This window comes from Pipistrellus kuhlii, unplaced genomic scaffold, assembly GCF_014108245.1.
Source record: "Pipistrellus kuhlii isolate mPipKuh1 unplaced genomic scaffold, mPipKuh1.p scaffold_m20_p_3, whole genome shotgun sequence".
Lineage (NCBI taxonomy): Eukaryota > Metazoa > Chordata > Mammalia > Chiroptera > Vespertilionidae > Pipistrellus > Pipistrellus kuhlii.
In genome coordinates, this window is record NW_023425529.1 from 27,069,743 (window position 1) to 27,097,096 (window position 27,354).

Genomic DNA, 27,354 nt, shown 5'->3' on the forward strand with positions numbered 1-27,354 from the left:
TAGGTGATACTATGAACTTAATTTGTTGCATCCTACTATGTTCAATCCCAATTTTTCTATTTATTATGAAACTGTTTTCTTAAGCTATCATCTTACGCTTGCTTTTTACTGAAGTCTCTAACATAAAGCAGTTGGAAAGTGACAAGTAGTTTAGTCATAACACTATTATATTATCAAATAGAATAAATATATAGAAAAGAAAAAAATTAATGATAGTATCAAAAATTCATTTTTTGCACTCATCAGAAATAAACTAATATTCATATTTAAGGCAAAATTTAAATATTTTCATTCTAGGAATATGAAAAAAAAAGCTATTCCTAAAGAAAAATTCTTACCTCACAATTTTTAATTTTTTTTTATTTTCAGGGAAATATATAACTTCATTATCTTCATTTTAAAAAATTAGGAGAGTTCAGGCTTTCTTTCTTTTATGACACTATTGCTAACATTTATACCATGTTGCCAATTATGTTCCCTCTAAATTGCTTACAAACAATTCCTTAGTATATACCTCCCCTATTCACCTCTCACCTGAGAATTGTGTTTTTCATTACTCATAATCAATTATGACAAGGCGATTGCAAGTAAAAATAAAATGATTCTTCTTTACATTTTGGAATCACTCTTTACCTCCTGAACATTTTTAACAGACAATGAAATTGCTACTAGTTTTGAATTTCCTAAACTGCATATTAGTCTGACAGTATTGACCATCTACATTTCTAGGGCTAATACATAAATAACATGTTTAAATCAAAATTTTGATTCTTATTTTTAAGTTTTTAATATTCCTTAAAGCCCCAACTAGTGTACAGTTTGCAGAGAATAGCAGAAGATGGACATAACTTTACAAATAAAATTAGATGAAAAGATCACATAAAACTTCCAAAATACATGACCCCTAAGCAACTTGTTATAACCTCCAGAGCCAAGTTCTCTATCTCACGAAGACGTTTAGAAGTCTTCCCTTCAGGTTTCAGACTAAGTTTGAGTGAACAATTATAACTGGTGAGTAAAGAGAATAAAAATCAGCACTTGATAGAAAAGCCCTATTTATGCAATGAAAGTTGCAAATATTTGAAAAATGCAAAGGAAACATAACTCTACGTGATAGTGTAGTTATAGAATATAATCCTCCTCTGGAGAATATATGTATTCACTATTTGAATATGCAAGTTATACACTCTATGTGGATGACTATATCTATACCCACGCATACACATTCAATGTAAATAAATAGTAATGATTTATTGAGATATTTATATTTATATATATTACCAAAAATAACTGTAGGGGAAATTATTAAGACATTTTATATTATATGACAGTTTTCAAAATTATTTTAGCTACTAATATTGCCACACATGCTGTCTATATTAACAACTCTATTGATTATCACTTGCTTATTTAATTAGCCAGTTAGAAAAGCATGCCTCTAGGTGACAACAACAACAAAAAGAAATTCTCATCAGGAGGAAAAAGAATTGTTAAGAGATGTGAGCATCAGAATAGGAAAGGTAAAAGTTTAGTTTGGAAAAGATAACTGAAAAAATACAAATAAAGTTCACAGCAGGAAAGCTTGCCTATATAGAGAAATAGGCGATAGCCTGTTAATATGTAACTACCTTTTTATAAGAACAGTCTGTTAGCATGCTTACGAATCCTTCTCTTCAATTGCTTCACTTCTAGAATGTTTTAATCTTTGTCCTTTCTTTTTTCATCTTTTCATATCAAATTCAGTTGTTTGAGCGATGAACAGCTTGACTTAGCATATTTTTAACCAGCTGGTCTAGCACCTAGCTTGCATTGCATAGTCAGATACAACAAATGTTTATACAGAAGGTAGCTTTCATGAAATTGAAAAAAAAAAAAAAAAAAAAAAAAAAGCCTGGGTATTATGCATCCTAGCTTTTTTTAGCTTTTTTTAAAAAAAAAATTCACCATACAGAATACAAAGTTTGAATTCTTTTTAATGGCAAACAAAAATCTATTTATAGTTCTAAAAATAAACTTATGCTGGGATAAGAACTCAAATTTTAAAAATTTTCAATGTGAACTTATAGAAACACTAAGAAGACTAAAATTCTTGCAAAGCCCTGCTTCACTGACACCAATATCAAATAGAAGGATATTGCACATATTTTTCCAAATAGGAACTACTTAATTACAAATACATATATTCCCTTTAAAGCCAAGGGGGATATATTGTAAATCAAAATTTAGTTTAAGACAGCAGTGCATAAAGTGGTCACGAAAACTTAGAAAGGGATCATCCCATTTCCCCCTTTTTTTGACATTTCAAAAGTAATATAAGGGATGGCCGCAATATTAACTATTCCTTAAAATAATCAGCTCTCTTATATCAACAAAAGGTCATGTGCTTTCCTGAGCAGCTTCCAAAGTTTTACGAAGGATCACATAGGAACTTACAGCCTACATTTGAACCACCACTAAAATCTTCTGTCACCCCAGGAATTGCCAGACAGAGATGTTGAAAATGGTTAACAACTCTGCACAAAAACAGTTAAAAAGGTGTAGAAGGGAATAAAAAATATCATTGAAGGAAGAAAGTCAGAGAGTGAATGAGAAAGAGAAAAGAAGCCAGTGAGTGAGAGAGAGATGCTTAATGTTCATTTAATTTCCTGTTATAGGACGCAACCTACAAACACTGAAATCTCAGAGACTTTACAAATCAGTTCAATTTGGTCTGGGCAATCACCACCAAAAATCAGCTAACAAGATTGCAGAAACACGGAGCTCCACAGCTTTCCTAACAAACACAGGGCAGCATCTTCCGATTGATTCAGAGCCGGCTGTAAAATGGGAAGAGTTGTACTTCAATAGATTAGGGGGTAAAGACTGTACTCACCTTTCAAACTCCTGAGGTAAATCAGGGTCAGTAAGCATGCTGGAAAAGCACAATTTCCCTTTGTCACAGCAGCCACCTATGATCGTCTCCAACTGAACCTGTCAAGTGAGTCCAAACCTTCTAAACCAATTGATTTTCTCTTCTCTCTCTCTCACTCTCTCTCTCTCTCTCTCTCTCTCTCTCTGTCTCTCCTCTCTCAATCTCTCTCTTCCCCCTCATCCCCCCTCCCTCTCCTAGGACTCCTTGACCAGTCTCTTAAAGGGGTAGCGCACTTCCAGCAGCGGGGTCTGGCTGCTCCCCCCTCCACCTCCACGGGGCTGCATGCTCTTTAGGGCTGCAAGGCACCAGACAACCTCAGGGCGCCTGTCCTTTCCTTTTAATTCTCTCTTCTAGACATCACCGAGTGGGAGAAGTCAACTCCTTTCACACATCTCCCATGCTCTCTCTCCTCTAAATAATAAAAGTCTGTCTCTCATACACACACACACACACACACACACACACAAACACTCAGAGCATGTGTTTTTTGTTTTTTGTTTTCTTCTAAAATGCATTTGCTGCTGATTAAAAGAGAAATCGGTGCACTCGCAGAACCCCGGTCCAACTGCATTATTAACTTGCTGGAGCCAAGAAATTATAGGAATAGCATTTTTTTTCTTTTTTTTACACAAAGAATTGTGATTCCTTCTCACCCCTTCCTAGGCTCTCTCTCGGTGAGCACACGGAAACACACACACACACACACACACACACACACACACACACACGCACACAACAATCGGGCATTGTTCTGAGGGAAGAAAAGCAACTTTGACAGATTGAAATATAGCAGAGGCCCCTTCAAGGAAACCTGTAAACAACTTGTCACTCACTCTGTCCGTCTCACTGTTTCGCCCGTGCTTTCCACAAAGTGGTGCGGACGTCCTGGCAGCCTGAGCAAAGTTTCCTGGGCTCCCAACTCCATACAGCGCCGTGTGCGATGCGAGGGGAACGGGCATCCACATGCCAAGATCACACGCGCGCGTGTGCCACACACACACACACACACACATGCACACACACACACTCATGCACACACACGCACAGGAGGAAACAAAAAGCGCACACCCAAAACAACAAAAACAAAAAGAAAACAAGAAGCTGGGACCCGCACACTGTCCTGCCTGGGACTCCGGGGAGGTCAGGGGTGGGCAGCGCTCCCCTGGCTGGGGAATCTTTAATTTCCTCTGCCCAGGCAGCCACAGATAACAAGGTGGACAAACTGTGGCTTTCCAGATCCCGGGCTGGCTGGCTGGCCAGGCACAGCCTCCATAGCAGTTCCAATTATCTAGATAAAAATCTGGCAGGCGAGGAAGGTAATCAGGTAATGTACCTTTGACATGAAATGACAGAGGCACACACACACACCACAGGCACACACACACACAGAGAGACACTTACACAGACACGCACGCAGAGCTGGTGGCTGCCCCGCGCACCGTAGCATCTGGTCAGGGAGTAAGCACATACTCACCAACACGAGATAGTGTGCATTCTTCACACACACTCACACACACACACACACACACACACACACACTCACACACTCTCAGTCACTCACACACGCTCTCCACTCCTACTGGGAGGGTGCATTCTGCACAAAAGGCTACATTACAGAGCCCGCCCCAATAAGGGAAAGAGAGAAAAAAAAGCCTTCCATTGTTGAGAGGGCAGGTCAGTTGATTAGATTTTCTGTGGAGAATTCCACGAGGAAATTCCCTTCAAAGCCGAAGTGATTAACTGGGGGCTATTCTGGAAATGGAGCAGACAATGGCTCAATAGTCTGCACAGCCAATGTCCAGGCTGGCACTGAACTCACTTAAAAAAAAAAAAAATAAAAGCCAGACTCCCTGTTCTTTTCCACACATTCCCCCCCAACCCCCTCCACTCATTCCAACTTCCCCTCCCAATTCCTTTTATTTTGCAGCTGGACAACATTAAGGGCCTTTAAAACCACAAGGGTTGACCCCACAGCAGTTTGATTAGGTCCCTCTTTTTTCCCCCCCTGGCGACAGGCAGACAGTAAGTTTACTTTCTTAGACATACACAACGTGACACCGTACACATATTCAAATATCACAATCAATGATTCACCTCCTCCTATTAATTTATTATTCATCCGAAGCTTATAATTTTTGGACCAAGTTGACAATAACTTATTAATGCAATCCATCATTCACATGATGGAGTATCCTAGGAATAAACATATACTAGTATGTACTACAAAATCAACGTGGAGGAAGCCTTAAAGCACGTCACTATGGAGTTAAGACACTAACAAAACACAGAATTATGACCCACCCTGAAAAAGCTGTTAACAAGGGATGTGGCAAAAATGACTTGACGCTGACATGATTTTCATTTTCAGCAGTTGGGGAAGGGGGAACGGATATTACTCACTATTCTTTCTTGTCATTAGCCTCAAATTATTTTTTATTATAGCCACAACTCACTCCTACATAGAAAAACGGGAAAATTGCTGTGTTTATTTTACATATGTTTTTAGCCCTTATGAGACCTACAATCTGATACATTCTAATGGGTAAAGTATATGAAATAAATATTTTATATTGTTCGCATAGCTATCCTGTACCCTTTGATGATAGTTTTGTGTTTAAATTTCCAAATTAGAGAATCTTGCTTCCTCTTATATAAATAGAGGGGGGGAAATGAGGAAGGAGGGAGGTGAGTTCCAGGGGCAGTGGGAGGTGGATTCAGGAAAAGGAGGAGGCAGCGAGGAGAGGATGCAGGGAGAGCACAAGAAGGAGACAGTGTGGCAGCATAAAGATAGAAACAAAGATAATGGCCATAAGGCAGGATGCTGAGATCCGTATGGTCCCAGCTGCTGTCTTGCTACAGCTAATACCTCTGGTTGTTTCTCTGAAACTCTAATCCAGAAGGTCAGCTGAGCAGGTAAGAGAGAGAGTGTGAGTGTTTGAGGCCACCTATAGCATAATGGAAAGATGGTCATATCAGGGTCTTCCTTGTCTTTGCTTTTGTGTTTTAGAGAGACTTAATATATGTATGTGTGACTATACATATGCCAAATAAACACACAGAATATATAGGGACATATTAAATGGTTTGGAAGTCAGTTTAAGGTTTCAGTGTATTTCTAAAACATCACTGGAGCTATTAAAAAAAAAAAAAGAAACAAATTATTTCTTGCACAATCATCCCCACTGAACGATTTAAGATAGATTAGGAACTAGACAGAAAATTTGCCAACTATAATGATCATTTTAATAATGATATTTGGAACTAATGGAACTCCCAAGCTCATAAGGAAGTTTGTTCACATAGATTAGCTCATGGATCATGTGCAGCATAGACAAGAGGGAGTCTGTATATCCCTAAGTTCCCCAGTGTTTAAACTTGGGCAAAAAGAATTTAAAGTCATACAAATGGGTTAGTGGCCCATTTGATACTTGAAGCCAGATCTTATGTCACTTGTGACACCATAATATACAATAAAATTATACTACAGAATTCATAGCTGAATGAAAATCCCAAGATGGTACACACTTTTTAAGTGAACTAAAGGCTTTGAAATAATTGCTAATGAAATTAAATTTGATATAATCTCATTGGCATAAAGTTAGTACTGTATTTGATGGTTGAATGGAATAAATATTTCTAAATGTAACTCTCTAGGCCATAAAAGTTTTCATTCATTTGAATTCTATATTGCAAATTCAAATTTAGGCGACATTTAGAATGTCAGCAAAAGAAAAGGCAGTTGTAAAATGTTCTCATAAAATCCTTATCATTGGCAATTTCATTAAATGACTGAATTGATCTAATCAATCTAATATGAAATAGTAGAGTAATATATGAAACTTTTTATTTTACAGTAAATATTAAAATGGTTAAATAATATGTATGTCAATGACTGCCATATAATATGTGTTTAATAAAATAAAATAAAACACATATTCTTTATCAGTTACCTGAAAAGTTTAACATAATCACTCCATTGTGTATCTGGTATTTTCTGTATAAGAATTAACATATGAATATGATTTTGCTATTTATAATAATAAAAGCATAATATGCTAATTAGACTGGACCTCCTTTCAGACTAAGCTGGGGCTGCTAGGAAAGCCTGGGCCCAGGGTGCCTGCTGGTGGCTAGAGGGAAGCTCAGGTCCTGGGTGCCAGAGGGAAGCCAGTGCCAGCAGCTGGGGCAGGAAGGCCTACTCTTGCATGAATTCCATGCATCAGGCCTATAGTACTATTATAAGTAGGTCTCCAGAAGGTTTCATAATATATGTAGATTGAGATATACTTTAGTATTCACTGAACATCTACTAAATGCTTACCAAGATGTTAAGTGCTATGATTTCAAAAGAAGAATTCAAGAAAGATATGTAACAAATCTAATTGAATATATCTAACCAAAATTCAAACTAATTATTTTATATCCAAGCCCTCTAAGGCAAATATGTTAAGATAAGTTAGAACCAAAATAAATAAGCAAATGAGGAAAAAGCAATGATGAGAACTGAACTGAGTAATAATTAAATTGGTGGGAAATCTGAAAATGATCTAAAAACGCAAATATACAATACATATTCCAAGAAGACCAGAGTACAAACTACAATAAAACAACATAAAAAAACCACAAATTTTAATTTGATGAGTCTCTTAGACACTGCTGCAATAGTACTATGGAAAATAGAATGAACAGGAAAAAGTATGTTTTTGAGCTCATGTTGTTTCCATTGCAAAAAAATAAATAAATAAAAAGGAGGCTCACACAGACTAAGGAAATATAAGCTATGTTACTGAATGCTGCTGGGACTATCACAAACTGTTTAAGATCACAAACAGATTATTTCCAACATTAACCCCTTACAGAAATTGTTTCAAGCAAGCATTTTAATATATCTGTCCTCATTTAGAAGTATTTTTGTTTCCAAATTTTAAGAGAATTAGTAAACATTTTTTTATTTTAATAACTGAAATTATAATATGTAGTAATAGAGATTAAATTGAATATTTAATATACATTCTTACCATAAAGCTTTAGTTTCTGCATTTTAAGGAATTTGAAAGGCTATTTTTGAGAAATAAAACTTTTCGTGTGAACAACCACAATTTATTTAAAGCAAGTCAGTGTCAGACACTACCAACATTGTATTGAATTAACCTGCCTGACACAAGAGGCATTAAGAAAATGTTCACCTAATTTTTTTCTCCTCACTTTGTTTTTCTCTTCACTTTGTCACAAAAATTTAAAAAGAACCCGTCCTCTTTTTTAAAAAATGAGGTCATCATTGACCTATTATGTGTCTTTTAAAACTTTTAATCTTATAATTGGAAAACGTCAGAAAATCATCTAGGAAATTCAATAGCTTATCTTCTTTTTTAAAAACCTAAAATTAAATTCTCTATAACACATTTATGCCAGAGAATTGGCATATAATAGCCTGCTTATGGTATTGTCAGTTGGTTAGTTAGGTAGGTAGGTAGATAGTAAGAATATAAATCATATACTTTGGCTATCTTTTAAAAAATAATTCCTAAACATTCTCTTTTTATTATGATTACAATTTTTGGATTCTGAAGTAAAATACCTATTTTCTAGTGCTCATGTTACTACTTTGCAATGGAATTTCTATCTTACAGAAATAATCATTTCAGGCAAAGAGTAGCTATTAGGAAGATAAGATCAACTGAACTCATACTTTTATTACTCTTACTCATTACACAATCATCTCTTCTTGTGATAAGTAGTGATATTAACAGTATCACTTCATGAAGATAAAAAAAAAAACAAAAAAAAAAACACAAACCACTCTGGTGGTAAAAAAGCAGAAGACACCTAGTGAGGGGGAAAAAAATCATATAACCCTTGTGATGAAAAGTTTTTCAAATAGGACAATATCTTTAAAATATGATCTTGGCTACCAAACTGCCTGTATTTAATTTCTCAACCTGGAAAGAAATCCCAGGAATATACTCCATTGACATTTTAAAAGAGGCAGCAGCAATGTGAGAAGTAGTAACACCATGATGTTGTTAAAACAGGACTTGGATTCTTACTTTTTAGATGACTAGAGGCCTGCTGGACAAAATTCGAGCATGGGGGGGGTGTCCCTCATCCCATTCTGCACACTCTCCAATCTGGGACCTCTGGGGGGATGTCCGACTGCCCATTTAGGCCTGATCCCACCAAGCAGTCAGACATCCCTCTTACAATACAGGACTGCTGGCTCCCAACTGCTCACCTGCCTGCCTTCCTGATTGCCCTCAACTGCTTCTGTCTGCCAGCCTGATCACCCCCTAACTACTCCCCTGCCAGCCTGATTGATGCCTAACTGCTCCCCTGCCAGCCTTTTTGCCCCTAACTGCCCTCCCCTTCAGGCTGGTCACTTCTAACTACCTCCCCTGCAGACCAAGTCCCCCTAACTGCTCTCCCCTGCAGGCCTGGGTCCCCTCCAACTGCCCTTCCCTGTAGGCCTCATCACTCCCAACTTCCATCCTCTGCTGGCTTGGTCACCCCTAACTGTTCTCCCTTGCAGGCTTGACTGTCCCCAAATGCCCTCCCTTGCAGACCTGGTCCCTCCCATCTGCCCTCCCCTGCTAGCCTGATCACACACAACTGCCCTCCCTTGTAGGCCTAATCCCTCTCAACTTCCCTCCTCTGGTGGGGCATTTTGTGGTGGCCATGTTGTGTCCACATGGAGACAGGATTATTGACCACATGGGGGCAGCCATCCTGTGTGTTGGAGTGGTGGTTAATTTGCATATTACTCTTTTATTAGATAGGATTGCTGCAAAATATTTTAATACACATCTTTCAGGGGAGTTTTTTTTAGATGTTGTATATATTTCTTGATACTAATCATAGCAGAATAAGAGCTAAAACTGAGTAAAGTATGAAAACATTTGAAAATGGATTCACTTTTAAGTTGATTATATTTGCATATTCTCTATATTCTCCTTTGATAGCATACTAAGTAAAGGACAAACAAATATTCATAGCAAATGAAAATGTCACCCTTTACAGATGTTCAGTGTACTTCTATCTACAATAGCACTGGAATAATTATGGCTAAGATGAATGCTAGGAGGTGAGTGCTCTAAAAGAGCCTCTACTCCTTCCCTGCAGGTCTGGCTTAAGTCTCAATGCCTCAGGGAAGATGAGTTTTAAGGTACCTTTTGACTCTCAAATTCTGATTTTATAAACACTTCTTTGATAAGTCAATTCATATTTTGCAAAATAAAATGTCTTACCCTTCTCACTTTTAAACCAGTTATGTAATATTTTAATAGCTTTAAGACCAGTCCTTTTAGTTTATTCTAACCATTTAAAGTTATGTCACTATTAAATTCATACATTAGTATAAGTGATAAGAAAAATACATATTTTATTAATTAAAGGTAACTTAGCTAAATTCAATTCAATTAAAATGACGAGGAGAACTGAACTGGTCACAAAATAAATGGCCACGTTTTCAAAAGAACTGATTTTACAAATGAAAAATTTTTGTGCTTTAATTTCCAAGTCACGAAATTTTCATTTTTTAAAGTACTATTACATTTATTAGCATTACCTAATTCAATGAGAGAATTAAAAGCAATTCATTGCTGTATTGAACATTTCACATGTGTGCAATGACAGTGATTGGTGTGAAGGGGGAAATAAATGCAAATTCTGCTTTTACCCAGAATTTCAAAACACCAAATGAGAAACTCTAAGACAAACTAAAATATTGAAATGTTATAAATCCTGACAGCCAAATTGTGTTTAAGAAAACCTAGTTTTTGAAATGAATTTTTGAACACTCTGTAGAACTCCTGCCAAATAGCACCTACTTTTTTTTTTCATGTAATTGTTAAAAAATTACTTACTGCCATGATATAGAAATCAATTCATTCAGACTATGCCCAGGATAAAAAAAAAAATGCAAGAAAGCAGACTTTACCAAAATAATGTATGCATTCAATAAATTCGCACAGAATCTAATCTATACCTGTATTGGAAACCATATATATATATATTAAGATTGTATTTTTATAATGCTTTAAGTTCATAAAATGGGGAAAATTATTAATTGATACTACTTTATAAATATTAATTGCATAAAATGGTACATTAGTATTTAAAAACACCTGAATATTAATTAACTCTAAGGAAATCATGGGTATATAATCAGAAGCATTTTTAACTCTTGCTTGAAACCAAAATATAGACTAAAATATGACAAGCATTTGTAAGATATGCCAACATCCTAAGCATATATTTAATTATATATCTATTTCCTTTCTCTTTTGTGGACCAAAATTCAGATTTCTTCAGTCTTTATAATTGGTCCATTTACTCTTAATAAATCCAATTATATAAAACCAAAAAATTATAAATGACAAAAATTACTGTAAACAAATCAGAAGACATGAGGCAAGTTGGGGGAAAAATGCAACCCATCCCAAAGGAAAGATCTGCCTCCCCGATATATTCTTGGGTATGTAATTGTATCATTCTCTGCCATGATCTCCTTTTCCAGCCTCTTCTCTCTCAACATCCCATGAATTATATGCTCCTGCTCCCCTATGTAAAGAGCTCTTTGAAATCAATGAGAAAAAGATAAACCAACAGTGAAACAGGTAAATAATATATCTTGTTCAAAGAAAATAGAAATTACCTTTATTTTAGAAACAGATTTTATTTTTTTATTTTAAATTTAAAAACAGTTATTTTGTTACTCCTCACCTGAGGATAATTTTTCCACTGATTTTTAGAGAGAATGAATTGGAGGAGGAGAGATGGAGAGTAAGAAACATTGCCTCCTGAATATGCACCAACCAGGACTGGGATGGAGCCTGCAACTGAGGTACATGCCCTTGATCAAAACCCTTCAGTCCAAGGACCAACACTCTAACCGCTTAACCAGCTAGGACTAGAAATGATTCTTAAACAAAGGAAAGATGTTCAATGTCCTTTAATGAGAATGCAATTTACAACTACAATGTGGTAACCATTTTTAAAGCTATCACTTTAGCAAAAAAATACAACTTTGATTAACATTTTATATTAAATTGTACTATTTATTCATAAATAGTTTGTTATATCCCTAGCTATACTTCCCTGCCAATGGGGTTTACTTCCTTTTTCACTGTCTTTTTCTTAGACATATAACTTGCTTTGTTCAATGGAACTTGGAGCTTTCTGTATGAATGTTAGATTTAGCTCAGCCACCTTATCTGTTTCTGCCATCCACCATGTAAACAGCCTTTTCCATATAGAGCCTATTCCATCACACTGAGTCCTTGAGAAGAAACATGGAGCCAATTTTGAATGTGAGTCCATTTCCCCCACTAAAAAAAATTAACTATATATAAATTAAATTATTTAATTACAAATCAAATGAAACTAAAATCTCTCCAATTGTTGCCTATCATCTATATTCAATATTTCTCAAATTCAGATAAGCAGACCCAACACATATTTTTAAAAAATATATTTTATTGATTTTTTAGAGAAAGGAAGAGAGAGGGATAGAGAGTTAGAAACATCTATGAGAGAGAAACATCGATCAGCTGCCTCTTGCACACCCCTTACTAGGGATGCGCCTGCAACCAAGGTACATGCCCTTGACCGGAATTGAACAGGGGACCTTTCAGTCCGCAGGCCGATGCTCTATCCACTGAGCCAAACCGGTTTCGGCCCAACACATATTTTCAGAGAACTATAATTAATGTGTATTTATGTATTTACTTATTTATTTTAAATATATTTTACTGATATTTTACAGAGAGGAAAGGAGAGAGAGATAAAGAGTTAGAAACATCAATGAGAGAGAAACATCGATCAGCTGCCTCCTACACACCCCCTCCTGGGGATGTGCCCATAACCAAGGAACATGCCCTTGACAGGATTCTAACCTGGGACCTTCCAGTCTGCAGGCAGGTACTCTGTCTACTGAGTAAAACCAGTCTTGGCAATGTGTATTTTTTTATTATTAAAATTTATTTAACTGTTAGAAAAAAACAAATTATCATTTCCATGGTAATACTCAATTTAAAGGTATTTTCATAGAACATAATTTTCATTTCTGGAATAAATGTTTTTTAATGGAAATTCAAAGACTCCAGTGAATATATTCTTGGGTATGTAATCCTTACATGGCTCTGCCATGATCTTTTTTTCATGCTCCTGCTTCCCTAGACACGTCTAGTGTTGGCAATCAGCCTGCTGTGTCTTCATTTAATAATTTTGTGTGAAATGTACATTCTTCCTGGAATATCTTCCCAACCCTCTTACCTCAATTTGTCAGGCTAATTTCTACTTATACTTTAAGATTTTTTGAAGCATCACACCCTATTAGAATCCTATCCTGGTCCTTCACCTGCTTACATTCTTGGGGCTCCCATAATACCAAGAAGAACATCAGTTCATTCTCCTTATCTCTAAGCTCTATAAAGATAGATCGTTATGACTTGTTCATTATTGTATCCTCCAGAACAACCATTTCAAGTTCTGTGATACCCCTAGCTGAAGAAAAAAAAATCCTCTAGCTGAAGAAAAAAAAAATCCAGAGATCTCAGAAACCTAACTTTGTGTGTACTGGTATATTACATATGTTTATATATAATATAAACCTAGATGTAAAGGTTTATATGATTATATAATAGATATAACAGGTAACCCAGTACACTCATTTACCTCAGTGCTTTTCAAGCGCAATCTGTTTCCCAAGATCAAGACATGTTCTCTACCCTCAACATCAACTTTACATCTAGGTTTAAATACCACTTCCTCAAAAAAGCTTTCCCTGGACAAGTATGAAAGTGTAAGAAAAAACATGTAGTGATGAAGTGTTAAAGTTCATGAACAACAGCAGTGATATTAACAGAAGTTTGTGAGTTGGGAAAGTTTGTGGAAAAGTGATGTTACAAATGAATATGACATAAAGGCAGAACATATAAATAGTTTTCCAACTTAGAGATGAAAATAATCCATGAAATTATGTAAAGATATTGTAGAAAAAGTAGATTTTCTTTTATAAGGTGAGTGAAGCACTAAACTAAATAGGTTAAAAGTTTGTAGAAAGGATAAATAACATGATGACTATTTTTTAAAAAGAGGCCTATTTAAAAGCCATTGATCTGAGCAATTACACAGTCACTGGTGAGAGATGCTCTTAAAATACCAGGAGAACAGAGTTCATGTCTGGCAAATGAAACCATAAATTCTATTGCTTTCCCCCACAGATCTACGTGCGGGCACATGCACGTGCGTGCGGGCACGCACACACACACCACAGACATGCACGCACACAAATATTTAATTCCCTTCCACAACAAAGACTCCAGAAAGAACATTGGGTTTCCGTATTAGGAACTGCATCAGAGAGAATAGTATCACCTGAAGGCATCCTCGAGGAAAAACACACCAGTGAAAATCTAAAAATTACAACAACTAAAGTTTTTGAGAGAGAGGGGAAAAAAAAGAAAATAATGAACTGGCCACTGCTTTCATAACAAAATGGACATAATGGACTTCTTCATTAATTTAATAATGGCAATAATCACTGTCAAATGCAACTGCCATTTCATTTTCCATGTGTCCAGATGCTATTTTGGCAATTAGGCAGTCACTGCCATTTTGATTGCATTTAAAAGTGATCAAGTATGCAATTGCCCACTGCTGTCCATTTCTTCCAGTACAAAGATTTGAATCGTATTTTTTATCTAAAAATATTCCATTTATATCTCTTTGTTGATAGATTTTCCTGTTGCTTTAGTTCAAGGTCCTGCAGAAATCATTAGTGACATTATGCCAAGGGCTGAACCTCATCAGCAACATGAACAGTTTGATTCACTGAAAAACCAACCCACAATTCACTAAAAGAAAATGTAATAATGATGCTGTCCAATTAAAACTGTTAAATTAAATGGAGAGAATCTAACGATTTCCCCTTATGATTCTGATATTCTGGAAGCATGGCAGGGGAACGATAAATACCAACACCTATGTTAAAGATGCCCACTCTATTTTAGTTTAAAGAAAGCAAGCAAATTCTTTTACAAGGAAACTACACTATTACATAAAGGCATGCTAATGAATGCATCTAAGTACAAAACGGGGCAGATAACCTCCTCTAAATAAAAACATATTTAAATAAATTCTTACACCAATTAGACAAGAAGGAAGCTATCCTATTAACAGGCTGAGGAAATAGAAAATAGAAATGCTGTCTGAGGACAAGAGTAGTTAAGAAACACACTAATGAGACATCACTTGTGTTCTATTAGTTCAAAAGTGATAAATGTATCTACTTTCTAATTTTCTATAACTCCCATCAAATATATATGTAACCACGCCTTTCAATCATTTACATACAGTTTTGCCTTCATACCAACAGTTAAAGAAATTATAAAATCAGATACAGAATTAAGGAATTGTCCTTGATCCCTGCTTCTGACATATCCACTTAAGAGCAAAATGTAGTATCAAGCAGAGCAGACTGGTTAACTTAAAAACTTTAGAAAGCTTTCAGAGATAAGTTCAACACGATTCCAATTGACAATATCCTGAGTCTCCCATGCATATACATGCAAGAATGAATGAGGTACAAAAAGTTGGAAGACCACAAATTGTATTCAGTGAATTGGATGGTATTTACATTTGAAGTGTACACTATTAGACATTCTGCGAATAAAACCAGGTGGCTGATAAACTTATTTCCACTGGTTAATAGAAACCCAAAGCAGTTGTCTTCAAACTTTTTAGCCTTGGAAAACTATCTCAAAATGAGGAGAACAGAAATATTAAATGAAAGAATAGGGGTGACTTTGTGTGGCGGAGTTTGGGTCATAGTTGGCAGTGGGTAGGGGTGAGGGGGGTAAGGAGTAGCATTTTACTAAATCCTCTCTTCAAAGCACAGTTTGAAAAGCATTACATCAAAATAATCCTAAATATCTTCAGACGCAAGTGAAAGAACGTATCTTCCCACATATTATATGGAGAATTCAATATGTGTCAGCAATTATTATCACCAGTAAGGTATGGTTTATAAAGTTAGAGAAGTAACTCCAATACATTAAATAAATCACACAAATTCTTATGTGACATGACCTCTTTCAATAATACAACTCTTGATACCAGTGATTATATTTTCCTCTCGAGCGAATGCTGCTGAAAAGAGCAATAAGATGCTTTCCAGCAGCTGCATGTTTAACCGACAGTTAATTATTTTCAGATTGTTTAGGTTGCACACAAGGTATGCCATAAGAAAGGAACAACAATATTAAAATTCTGAAATGAGCATTTAAGTGCTAAGATTACATAAGCATTTCATTTTATTATATGATTTATATGTTTAACATAGGCATATGTACAGAGTAAGAAAGTGAATTTGAAAAGTCGACACTAGGTGGGTCCATAGCAATGAACTGAACAGTTTAAATTGAAATGTGAGAAATTTTCACTGTTTAAAAAAGATGCATTGCAGCTCAAAAAGAAAGAGAAGTCTATTGAAACTAAAGAAAATGAAAAGCTCAATTCGTATTTTTAAAAAACACATAAAATATACATAAATAGGAAATATAAAAAGTAGCTAAATATGCAAAATATTCTAAATTATTTTTAATTTAGAGATTTAGCATCTGCCAAAACAGTTTCTTTCCATAAAATTATACAGACAATATGCAAGATACAGTAGAAATAGGCTGATAATGTAAAGTCTGTAAGTTATCTAGAAAATTAGTTCCTCAGATAAATGCTTTTTATTAAAAACAATAATTCAAATTATCTAAAATAGACATATAGAAGCCCAAAAGGCATATGAAAAAGTGCTCAAAATCACTCAACATCCAAGAAATGCAAATCAAAACGACAATGATGTACCATCTCACACCTGTCAGAATAGCTATCATCAACAAATCAACAAAGGACAAATGTTGGGGAGGATATAGAGAAAGGGGACTGGTGGGAATGCAGTCTGGTGCAGGCACTATAGAAAACAGTATGGAGTTTCCTCAAAAAACTAAAAATGGAACTCCCATTTGACCTAGTGATCCCACTTCTAGGAATATATCCCAAGAACTCAGAAACACCCATCAGAAAGAATATATGCACATCTATATTTGTAGCAGCACAGTTTACATTAGCTAAGGTTTGGAAACAGCCTAAGGGCTCACCAGAAGATGAGTGAATTAAAAACAAACAAACAAACAAACACCCTGTGGTACATCTATACAATAGAATACTATGCAGCTATAAAAAGAAAGGACTCTTGCCAAAACCAGTTTGACTCAATGTATAGAGCGTTGGCTTGGGGACTGAAGGGTCCCAGGTTCGATTCCGGTCAAGAGCATGTACCTTGGTTGCGGGCACATTCCCAGTAGGGGGTGTGCAAGAGACAGCTGATCGATGACTCTCTCTCATTGATGTTTCTAACTCTCTATCTCTCTCCCTTCCTCTTTGTACAAAATCAATAAAATATAAAGAAAAAGAAAAAAAGAAAGGACTCTCACCATTCGCAATAGCATGGATGAAGAGCATTACATTAAGTGAAAAAGCCAGTCAGAGAAAGATAAGTATCACATGATCTCACTCATATATGGAATTTAATGACCATGATCTCACTCATATATGGAATCTAATGACCAACATAATCTAATGACAAACATCAAACAGACTGTCAAACCTCAGGGGGAAGACAAGGGGATGTAGAGGGGGGGGAAGAGATCAACCAATGAACTCATATGTGTATATGCATAACCCAAGGACAAAGACAGTGGGTGGTAAAGGCTTTGGGGATAGGGAGATAGGAGAGGGCAATAGGGGGAAAAAGGGATGTATGTATTTATTTAAAAATATCTTTATAATTTCATAATAATTTTATCTAATGGATGTGACAAAAATACTGTATCTTATATTTGCAATAAAACACAATAGGATAATAAGAAATGAAAAAATATTTAGATATAGAAATGGGAATTTGGAAATATTTTTTAACAATAGTAATAAATTAAAACCAGTACAAACAGACATTAATTTCTTCTGTCTTTATCCTCTGATTTTCCTGGCTTTGGTGTTCTTAACTAGAATTTTTTTGACGAATATGAACTTTAGTTTTGTGGTTGAAAAGATCCCTACAATTGCAATTCTCATTATCCTCTCTCTCAATGGGAAATATCATGTTATCTCTTTGATTTTAATAATGTCTATGTATCAAGACTCCAAAATACTATTTCTATCTTGAACTCCTTTTCTAATTTTATAACTCCACTTGGATATCTTATGGGCATCTCAAACTCAACACATCCCCACTCTCCATCCCAATTTTTCTACGATGATAAATGGAGACAACATCCACCAATTGTTTTGACCCAAAGCCTAGGATTCAGTTATTCTTGACACCCTCCCTTAGGATCCCAGATCAGTTTTGCTGCCCCCGATCTTTCTAGTTCTATTTTCTAAATATATCTCTAATCATTTAATTGTTTTTAATGTCATTGTCAGCACAGTGTCCAAGCATTATCATTTGCTGCTAACATACTACAATTTCCTCTTAATTAGTCTGCCTCTACTCACTCTGTTCCCTTCAATCCATTTTTCCCACACAATACCCATATTGATGTCTTGGAACAAAAATCTGGTCATATTATTTCCCATGACTAAAATGCTTCAGTCTTCATCTTTTCACTTGGAATAGAATCTATAACCCTTGTGATGGCCTAAATAACACTTTATTGCTAACAGTCCCCTTTAGAGCAGTGTTATCTCTATTACCAGGATATACTAAATCACTTCTGAACTCAGGCATCGGTCCACTATATTTTCTCTGTTTGTAATAATGCTTAGCTAATTTTTATTTGGCTAATATCTACTTAGACTTCATTTCTTTTTTAAAATATATTTTTATTGATTTCAGAGAGGAAGGGAGAAAGAGAAACATCAAAAATGAGAATCATTGATTGGCTGCCTCATGTAAGCTGCCCTCCCACCCCCATCCCCTGGGAATGGAGCCCACAACCCCAGCATGTGCTCTGACAGGGTATGAATCTGTGACCTCCACATTCATAGGTCTACGCTCAACCACTGAGTCATGCCAGCTGGGCTACTTACACTTCATTTCAACTTAAATTCTACTTTTGTCTACCTCCTCTAAATTCTAGCTTGCCTAACCTAGTTTTCATTTTTGGAGCACCAGTTGTTGGTTATTTTCATGGTAACAACAAAAAATGTTCATATTGTATTCAACAATACTGGAACTAGAGTCAGGCACCATTTCAAAGATGGTTATGGACTGCATTCTTTTGGTTTCCTACCAAACCAGCAAAGAATACAAATATTTTTTATATATGCTCAAACATACAAATGTGAGGGGAAAAACTCCACCATCACTTTCTAAAAATCTCTCAAGTTCTGTGGTCATCTGTCACCACTCCTAACTAGCTGAGCAAGTCACCAACTTCGAGAAGCCTGGAAGCTTTTTACAGCACAATAGCAGGTTGGTATGCATATGTTCACCCTACTAACACGTAACACATCCCACAGTTGATCAGAGTAGTATTCTATTTTACACTGATGTATGTATCCCACTGCTTATCAAGGGACAGAAATGCACAGGCTCCCTTCTTCCTAGCAAAGGAGCACCTCGCAGGTTTTCAGTGATTTAGCACGTTTATTGGGATATAATTCACAGACCATGCAAGTCACGAATTTACTAGTTAAGTGTATATATTTCAATGGTCGGTGTTATATTACATTAGTAAATTTTGTGGAGATATATATATAATATAATTAGAGGCCCAATGCATGAAATTCGTGCAAGAGTAGGCCTTCATAGCTGTAGCTACCTCAATCCTCCCTTGCAACCATGGCAGCTACAGTCAAGGTTCATCCCGGAAGGACATCTGGTCTAATTAGCATATTAAGATTTTATTATTATAAACTAGAGGCCCAGTGCACAACATTCATGCACTTGGGGGAGTCCCTCAGCCCGGCCTTTGCCCTCTTGCAGCCCAGGACCCCTTGGGGGATATCTGCCTTAGTGCCACCACAGAGGTGGGAGAGGCCACCACTGCTGTGCTTGCCAGCTGTGAACCCAACTTCTGGCTAAGCAGTACTCCCCCTGTGGGAGCGCACTGACCACAAGGGGGCAGCTCCGTCCATGAGCATTTCCCCCCTGGTGGTCTGTGCACATCTTAGCAACCAGTTGTTCTGCTGATCAGTCTATTTGCATGTTAGCCTTTTATTATATAGGATGATATTAAAATATACTATTTTACATGTATAATCCACAGCATTAATTGCATTCACAATGTTGTGCAACCATTCCTACTAATTCCAAAATGTTTTTATCACACCATACAGAAACTTTGTAACTGTTAAGCAGTAACTTTCCATCCTCTCTTCCCTGTCAATCTCTAGTAACTTATACCCTGCTTTCTATCTCTACAAATTTCCCCATTATACTATTTAATATATGTGAAATCATACAGTATTGTTCCTTTGCACCTGGCATATTTCACTTAGCATAATGTTCTCAAGGTTTATCTGTGTTGTAACATGTACTATTCCTTTTTATGGATGAACAATATTCTATTGTATGAATATACCACAACTGCTTATTCACTGATGGGCACTTAAGTGGTTTCTACATTTTGTCTATTGTGAATAGTCTTACAATGAACACTGATGTACAAGTATGTGTTTGAGTCCCTATTTTCGATTTTTGGCTACATACCATTGAGTAGAGTTGCTGGATCCTATAGTAATTCTGTTTAGCTTTTTGAGGGATCCCCGAACTTCTTCATAGCATTTTAACAATCAATGCAAGACAGTCCCAATTTCTCCACAATCATGCCAACACTTATTTCCATTCTTTGTTTGTGTGTTGTTGTTGTTGTTTTTTATTATTATAGCCATCCTAATAGGTGCATCAATTGATTCATTTTTTTGTGCAACTAATACACATTTATCCAGGACAGTTACCACTACTTCTATTCTACACTGGAGATATTTATAGTTAAGAAAATAAAAATTAAATTCAACACACTAACTAGAGAATTGATTAATAGAGGTAAGGCTGTGTAGATGTTTTTCACAATTCCTGAAATCTAGGGGGAAAAATTAGAAGACATCAAGTGCCTTTTCAATAATTCTTATATTTTGAGAGAGAACTAGAATCTCTATTAATCCTTCACCTTTGCCAAGTCTGTTCATTATTTTACTAATTAACAGATTTCTGGAGGGGAAAACCAATACAGATTGAGAACTAGTAAATGTTAAACACTGTGCAAGCAGTTTTATACCCAGTATATCATATATTACTCAAAATAGATAATAATGGGCAATTTTTTTTAATATATTTTATTGATTGTGTACAGAGAGGAAGGGAGAGAGATAGAGAGTTAGAAACATCGACGAGAGAGAGGCATCGATCAGCTGCCTCTTGCACACCCCCTACTGGGGATATGCCCGCAGCCAAGGTACATGCCCTTGACCGGAATCGAACCCGGGACCCTTCAGTCCCCAAGCCGAGGCTCTATCCATTGAGCCAAACCAGTCTTGGCATAATGGGCAATTTTTATTTTCCCATTTTATAGGTGAAAAACTGAGACTATAAAAGAACTATATTTTTAAAGTAGCAAGATTAGAATTACTTAATTGTTCTCAAAATTTTGTTAGAATTTTTTCATCTCTGCATTTAATAAACATGTATTAAGCACTTAATTAACATTGCATAGCATTTCCAAGTATAAAAGAGATAAAATTTATACCGCTTTGGTTAAATGTGTGTGTGTGGGTAGAGGGGTAGGTCAGGATATGAACCATGACCAATTGGTCTTATGACAAATAAAGGAACACCGCCCTGGCTGGTGTTGCTCAGTGGTTAGAATGTCAATCAGAGCACTGGAGCACCAGAGGGTCTCCAGTTCTATTCCTAGTGAAGGACATATACCTGGATTGGAGGTTTGTTCCCTGGCCTTGGTCTCGGTACATGCAGCAGGCAACCAATTGATGTGTCTCTCTTGCATTGATGTTTCTCTCTCTCTCACTCTCTCCTTCCCCTTTTCTGCCTCCCTTCCACTCTCTCTAAAAATCAATGGAAAAAATATCCTGAGGTGAGGATTAACCAAAAAATATGTAAATAAAATAAAGGAATTCCTTTGTAGAGAAAAATTTAGAAGAATTAGAAGAAAATAACAACAGAAATATTTGATGTGTGTTACAAAAAAAAAGACAAAATACTAAGGAAGGAAATAATTGATATGCTTAAAAAAAATCAATAAAACCATGTTGACAAAAAGAAGCTAATAGATCAATCTAAAAGTAAATCGCTTCTATTTGAATATAAGGTAAAGTAAATCACTTCTATTTCACTATACAACTGCCTTGTATTAAATTTGTCAGTTACAATAATAAAATATATTAATTTCCTTCCATCTCTTTTACTTATATGGAGAGAGTTTTAAACTCCTAAGTACTAGAAATAGGCACAGAATCAAAAAAATATTTAATTACTTTACTTAAATATAGATTTTTTTTTAAATCTTAAAATGTTACCATAGCCAGTGAAGAACACTATCCAAATATTCCTTTATTGCTTCTTTTCTTATTGAAAACTCAGTACAATAACAAAACAGAGCTAAACCAGATCCTAATGCTTAAGATAAGTTGGTGTATTTGTATTAAAAATAAAAAATAGCCGAAACCGGTTTGGCTCAACGGATAGAGCCTCGGTCTGCAGACTGAAAGGTCCCAGGTTCGATTCCGGTCAAGGGCATGTACATTGGTTGCGGGCACATCTCCAGTGGGGGGGGGGTGCAGGAGGCAGCTGGTCGATGGTTCTCTCTCATCGATGTTTCTAGCTCTCTATCCCTCTCTCTTCCTCTCTGTAAAAAATCAATAAAATATATTTTAAAAAATAAATAAATAAGTAAAAATAAAAAAGGATTAAGTATGAAAAATGAAAGATCTAATAGCAGGTTCACTGATTAGGGTCCTGTCTATTTGTCATGTATCCAAATCTGCCTCTGGGCGTGGCTATTTTTGAAGTGTGGTTTATTTTGTCTTTTTTGTAGTCCTTAGTGCCCTTCTTTGACACTCTGGTTTGAGTTTCAGAAGGTGTGGAATGTGATGTGTTTTCTGCTAGTATAGGAATGTGATGTCCTGATAAGATCATGGGATTTAGAAACCAAACTGTCGAGATTCACATGCCCTCTCTGCCATTCATAGGCTACTCCCTCGGCCTCAGTTTCCCCACCTGTTAAGTGAGGCTGATAATTCCTATTTGATAGAGTTACGGCAAGGATAAATGAATGAATACGTATAACATAAGTACCTGGCAAACAACATACACTCTTCAAGTTCTGCTTTTAAAACCAAAAAGGAAGTCAAACATTTTATACTCCGAGAGTTGTATTTAATCCACAATGTTACTAAACCTAATAAAAGGTTATCCTTCTCAACTTAACTGCAAGGAAACTACATGGGGGTATAAACTGGAATTAGCATGTTATAACTATTATCTATAATTAAATATAAACATCAGTTTCAAGTATATTTAATTTAACTTATTTTAACTATTAAGCACAATAATAAACAAAAATATATAATTATATATAATATCTATATAATAATAGGCTATAGGCTATATAGTAAAAATACTATATTTTTTATTTATTTTTTAATATATTTTATTGATTTTTTACAGAGAGGAGGAAAGAGTGATAGAGAGTTAGAAACATCGATGAGAGAGAAACATTGATCAGCTGCCTCTTGCAGGTCCCTCACTGGGATGTGCCCGCAACCAAGGTACATGCCCTTGACCGGAATAGAACCCAGGACCTTTCAGTCCGCAGGCTGACACTCTAACCACTGAGCCAAACCGGTTTTGGCAATACCCTGCTTTATGAACTGAACTTGGCATTTAACCTCATTAACTTCTCTGATATATCATGAAAGTCATTCTTGGATTAAAACTATTTGGGAATGAGAAATAAACACAATAGTGTAAAGATAATTTTATATTAAAGAGACTATCATCTGTAACTTAATATGAATTGAATCACTATGACTTACTTCCAACATTTCATTGAGGCCATCCCCACCATATGGAGGAGGCTCAAAGGGGAGGTTGTAAGCAGTAATTTTGGAATTTGGAACATGCTATAAAATAACGCTGTGCTATTCTATCTATTGCCCAGCCCCCAATTCCCCAAGAAGTAGTCGATGACACTGAAGTTTGAGTTAACAAAAAGGTGATACAGTAGAAAAATGTTTAAGATGCATGAAGAGAGGCTGAAGATGTTGAGGGAAAATTTTATCTCATTATTTTATCTAGGCCAAGCCTGCACCTAACTATAAGAAACAAATGCATTTCTTATCCCCCTTGAAATGCAAGGACAACCCTATCAGTTCTAAACCTGTTAAAATTGTGGCCCAGACCCTAATTTGTAGATTAAACCCACTCTTGTGGGCTGGCCCAGGAATCCAAGCACAATTCATAGCTTTATTTCTGACTGAAAATGTGTTGTGAATTCCAAATCTCAAACAAACTATTTAAAACAACCTGTTCACAAGTTTGGGACAGCTTGCATACTGGGTGTTTTGTATTTAAGAAGTTAAATGACACACACTTGATTAAAATGTATTAGGACATGTGATCCATATAACTATTATTAATATTCAATAAATTCATCTGGAGTAAGTAACCAACGGTGTACTAACTTAATTTAAACCTCTGCAAAATCTGGCTGGTACATTTCCAAGAACAGATTGACTCATGGTATTGTCCAAAAATTCGTCGTTCAATCATAAAGTAAAGAATACCATGTTGCACATTTCAACACTTATGTCTTCAATCTTAAATAAAAGTGAAATCTTAATGTAGCCAATAACAAATGTAAACCAATCAAGAATATCAACATGTATAACTTTTCCTTTGATTTATTTTTATATAGGAAGCACAATTTTGGAAATTATTATAGAAAGCATCCACAGTATTAATTGTACACAAAAATGAAAACATGAGACTGTCAATGTCATATGAAGCTCCCCAAAACACCATCACCAACTACTGCTATACATCATTTCTCTGAGCTATGCAATGTCTTCTGAAATAATTATGCATGTGTTTTCACAGTATGTGTTAGAAATAAATGTGAAATATTTGCTTTCAATCTATATGATTAGGAATTTATTGCCTTTATCATAAACCAATCTAAAGTGAAGCCAATGAGAACATTTAGATTTTTCTCACCTAGTTCTAAATAATGTTATTCATTTATATGAAATGGTAAGACTGGTCAACATTAAACTAAAATTATTTAATAGTTGTCTGATTTTTGTATCCCTAAAAAATACTTAAGTAAATTTCCCCATGTACTCGATTAAATGATTTATCAGCTTTAGTTGCTACATATAAAAAAATGAAGGTTTTAGGAAACAATATGTCTACCATATCTCCTCCTTCTTCTTTTAAGATTTTAGATATATTTTCTTTAATTATTTATTCATTGTCTTTCTGAACTTAAATAATGCACTTAAATCTCAATTTTTAAAATACCTATTTAATTTTTTATATGAAAGATGAGGTAGTTAGTAAATCTTTCCTCTACATTTTTTCTTCCCTTATCTCAAAAAAAATTTGCTCTAATTTCATTTTTATATTCTGAAGGTTTATCATTCATATTCTTTTTTGTAACATCAGTTAGGACCGCCATTGGTTGATAGACCAAATTAAAAAGTAGTAAAACTCACAATACTGTTTTTAAATATAAACTGAGAAAGTGGGCTTCTGTGATCCCTCCCCAGCATAGTCAACTTTTACTGGAAATGCTTACTGTATTTCCCAAGGCAAACAGGATATAAGGAGGAGGAAAGAGGATATAAGAACAAAGAACTGTGTATGTGAGCCAGGATCATGGTGAAAACCTCCCGAAATGCCCAGAACCAAGACAAAACACCTCACACCTTCCTCAACTAGACAAGAGGAGGTAGGGACAAACTAGAAAAGGCCTCAGCCCATTTTTTTTTTTTAATATCCCAATAAGAGACAATAAAACCTAGGCAACATATGAGGAAGCTATTAACCCCAAGGTACTCAGCCAATGAGGATCTGGAGGAGGGACTCTGGCACCTTAGGGACAAATAGCCTGTGATCACTCACTATTCTATGGGTGCCTGTACAACTGGGCACCTGTGCTTGAAAAACATATTAAAAGTCTCATTTTTGCCATAGTAATATTTCCAAGTCAATTATTTGAATTCAGATAGTTGACCATTCCTAACATTGGTCTCCGGGTGGGGTTAGGGGAACATAATCTAAAATCTGAACAGAGTGTATTAAAATATGGAAATATCTTTAATATGCCTTACTTATGCAATGCCAACCATCAATAGAGGAGGTAATATCAGCAAAAAACCCAAGCCCATGTATTGAGGGAATATTTCAAAATACTTTTCCTTTAGTAATTCCCATTATGTGGTTTTCTTCTTCCTAACTAATATATATATTAGATATTGCCATACTGCTATATATATATATATATATATATATATATATATATATATATAGCAGAATGGCAATACTTCAAGTCTACTCCTATTTACCATTTCAGACTTTCTTCCTAACCCCTTCTTTTCCTAACCCCTTCCTTTCCCTTCCCCCAACACATGTCATGCTGCAACTGCTCTCTGTCCTCACCTCTCTCCCAGGTAGTTCTTCCAGGGCTCCTGAACTATCACTTGGACCCACAGGTGAGCACCCACAGTAACAAGATCTTTGGAGGTTGGGCTGGGGAAAACTTGGGTAAGCCTTGGCAGTGGCTTGGGCTGCTAAGGTAAGAATTCCTGGTTTCATGTCTTAGAAGTCTGGTATAGAAGGGCAGGAGATGGGATCTTGGGTCTGTGCGGACATAGGCCCTTGGCACCTCATATCTTCTTGTGGAGGAGTGTCATGGTCAGAACAGGAACAACGTGGGCCCCTCTAAATGCCCTGCTAGCCTAAGTCTGAAGTTAGTCTGAAGCTAGTACAGTCTAACTTAAGAGATTTCAAAACACTTTAAATTATATTTGTATGGTAGGGGTCTTAAACGCATAGCCAGCTTCTACTAGTAGATAATCAATACTAATTCCACAACCTACATGGCTCCCTTAAAGGTCTGTCAAAATGGAAGTGAGTAGTTCTTTCTGTAGGGATTTTATTAATATGTCCTCCCACCCAAAAAATCCTAGTTTAGAGAACTGCTAAATCTTTCCATTCCGAAACTTAACATTTCAAAGAAATGGGGGAATAAAAAAGTGAGATTTCCTTTAATGGAAATTCCAGAATTTTTTAAAAATCATGTGTTGGAAACAATGATCTAAAATAGATTAGGGTTTCATCTACTGGATTGAATTTTTTCAATTCTGTTTCTTAATCTTTAATCTCCAACATGCTGGTCAATAAATGGTCTTGGTGCTAATAAAGATAT

At 35.8% G+C, this 27,354-nt stretch overlaps 1 protein-coding gene across 10 annotated transcripts in view; it reads right to left on the minus strand.

Annotated features, from left to right (window-relative positions):
• SOX5 (SRY-box transcription factor 5) overlaps positions 1 to 27,354 on the minus strand; it is a 941,098-nt gene that overhangs the window by 379,779 nt on the left and 533,965 nt on the right. The window contains exon 1 of one of the 10 annotated variants that reach the window (XM_045587842.1): positions 17,916 to 18,612. The exons of 2 other annotated variants lie outside the window; for them this stretch is intronic. In XM_045587842.1, coding sequence (XP_045443798.1) covers positions 17,916 to 17,917 — 2 coding nt within the window. In that variant the 5' untranslated portion in view covers positions 17,918 to 18,612. Of the gene's footprint in view, positions 1 to 2,872; positions 3,327 to 3,744; positions 3,904 to 17,915; positions 18,613 to 27,354 lie in introns of those variants that run through there. 7 more of the 10 variants (XM_045587840.1, XM_045587841.1, XM_036455683.2 and 4 more) reach the window with 7 other exon arrangements.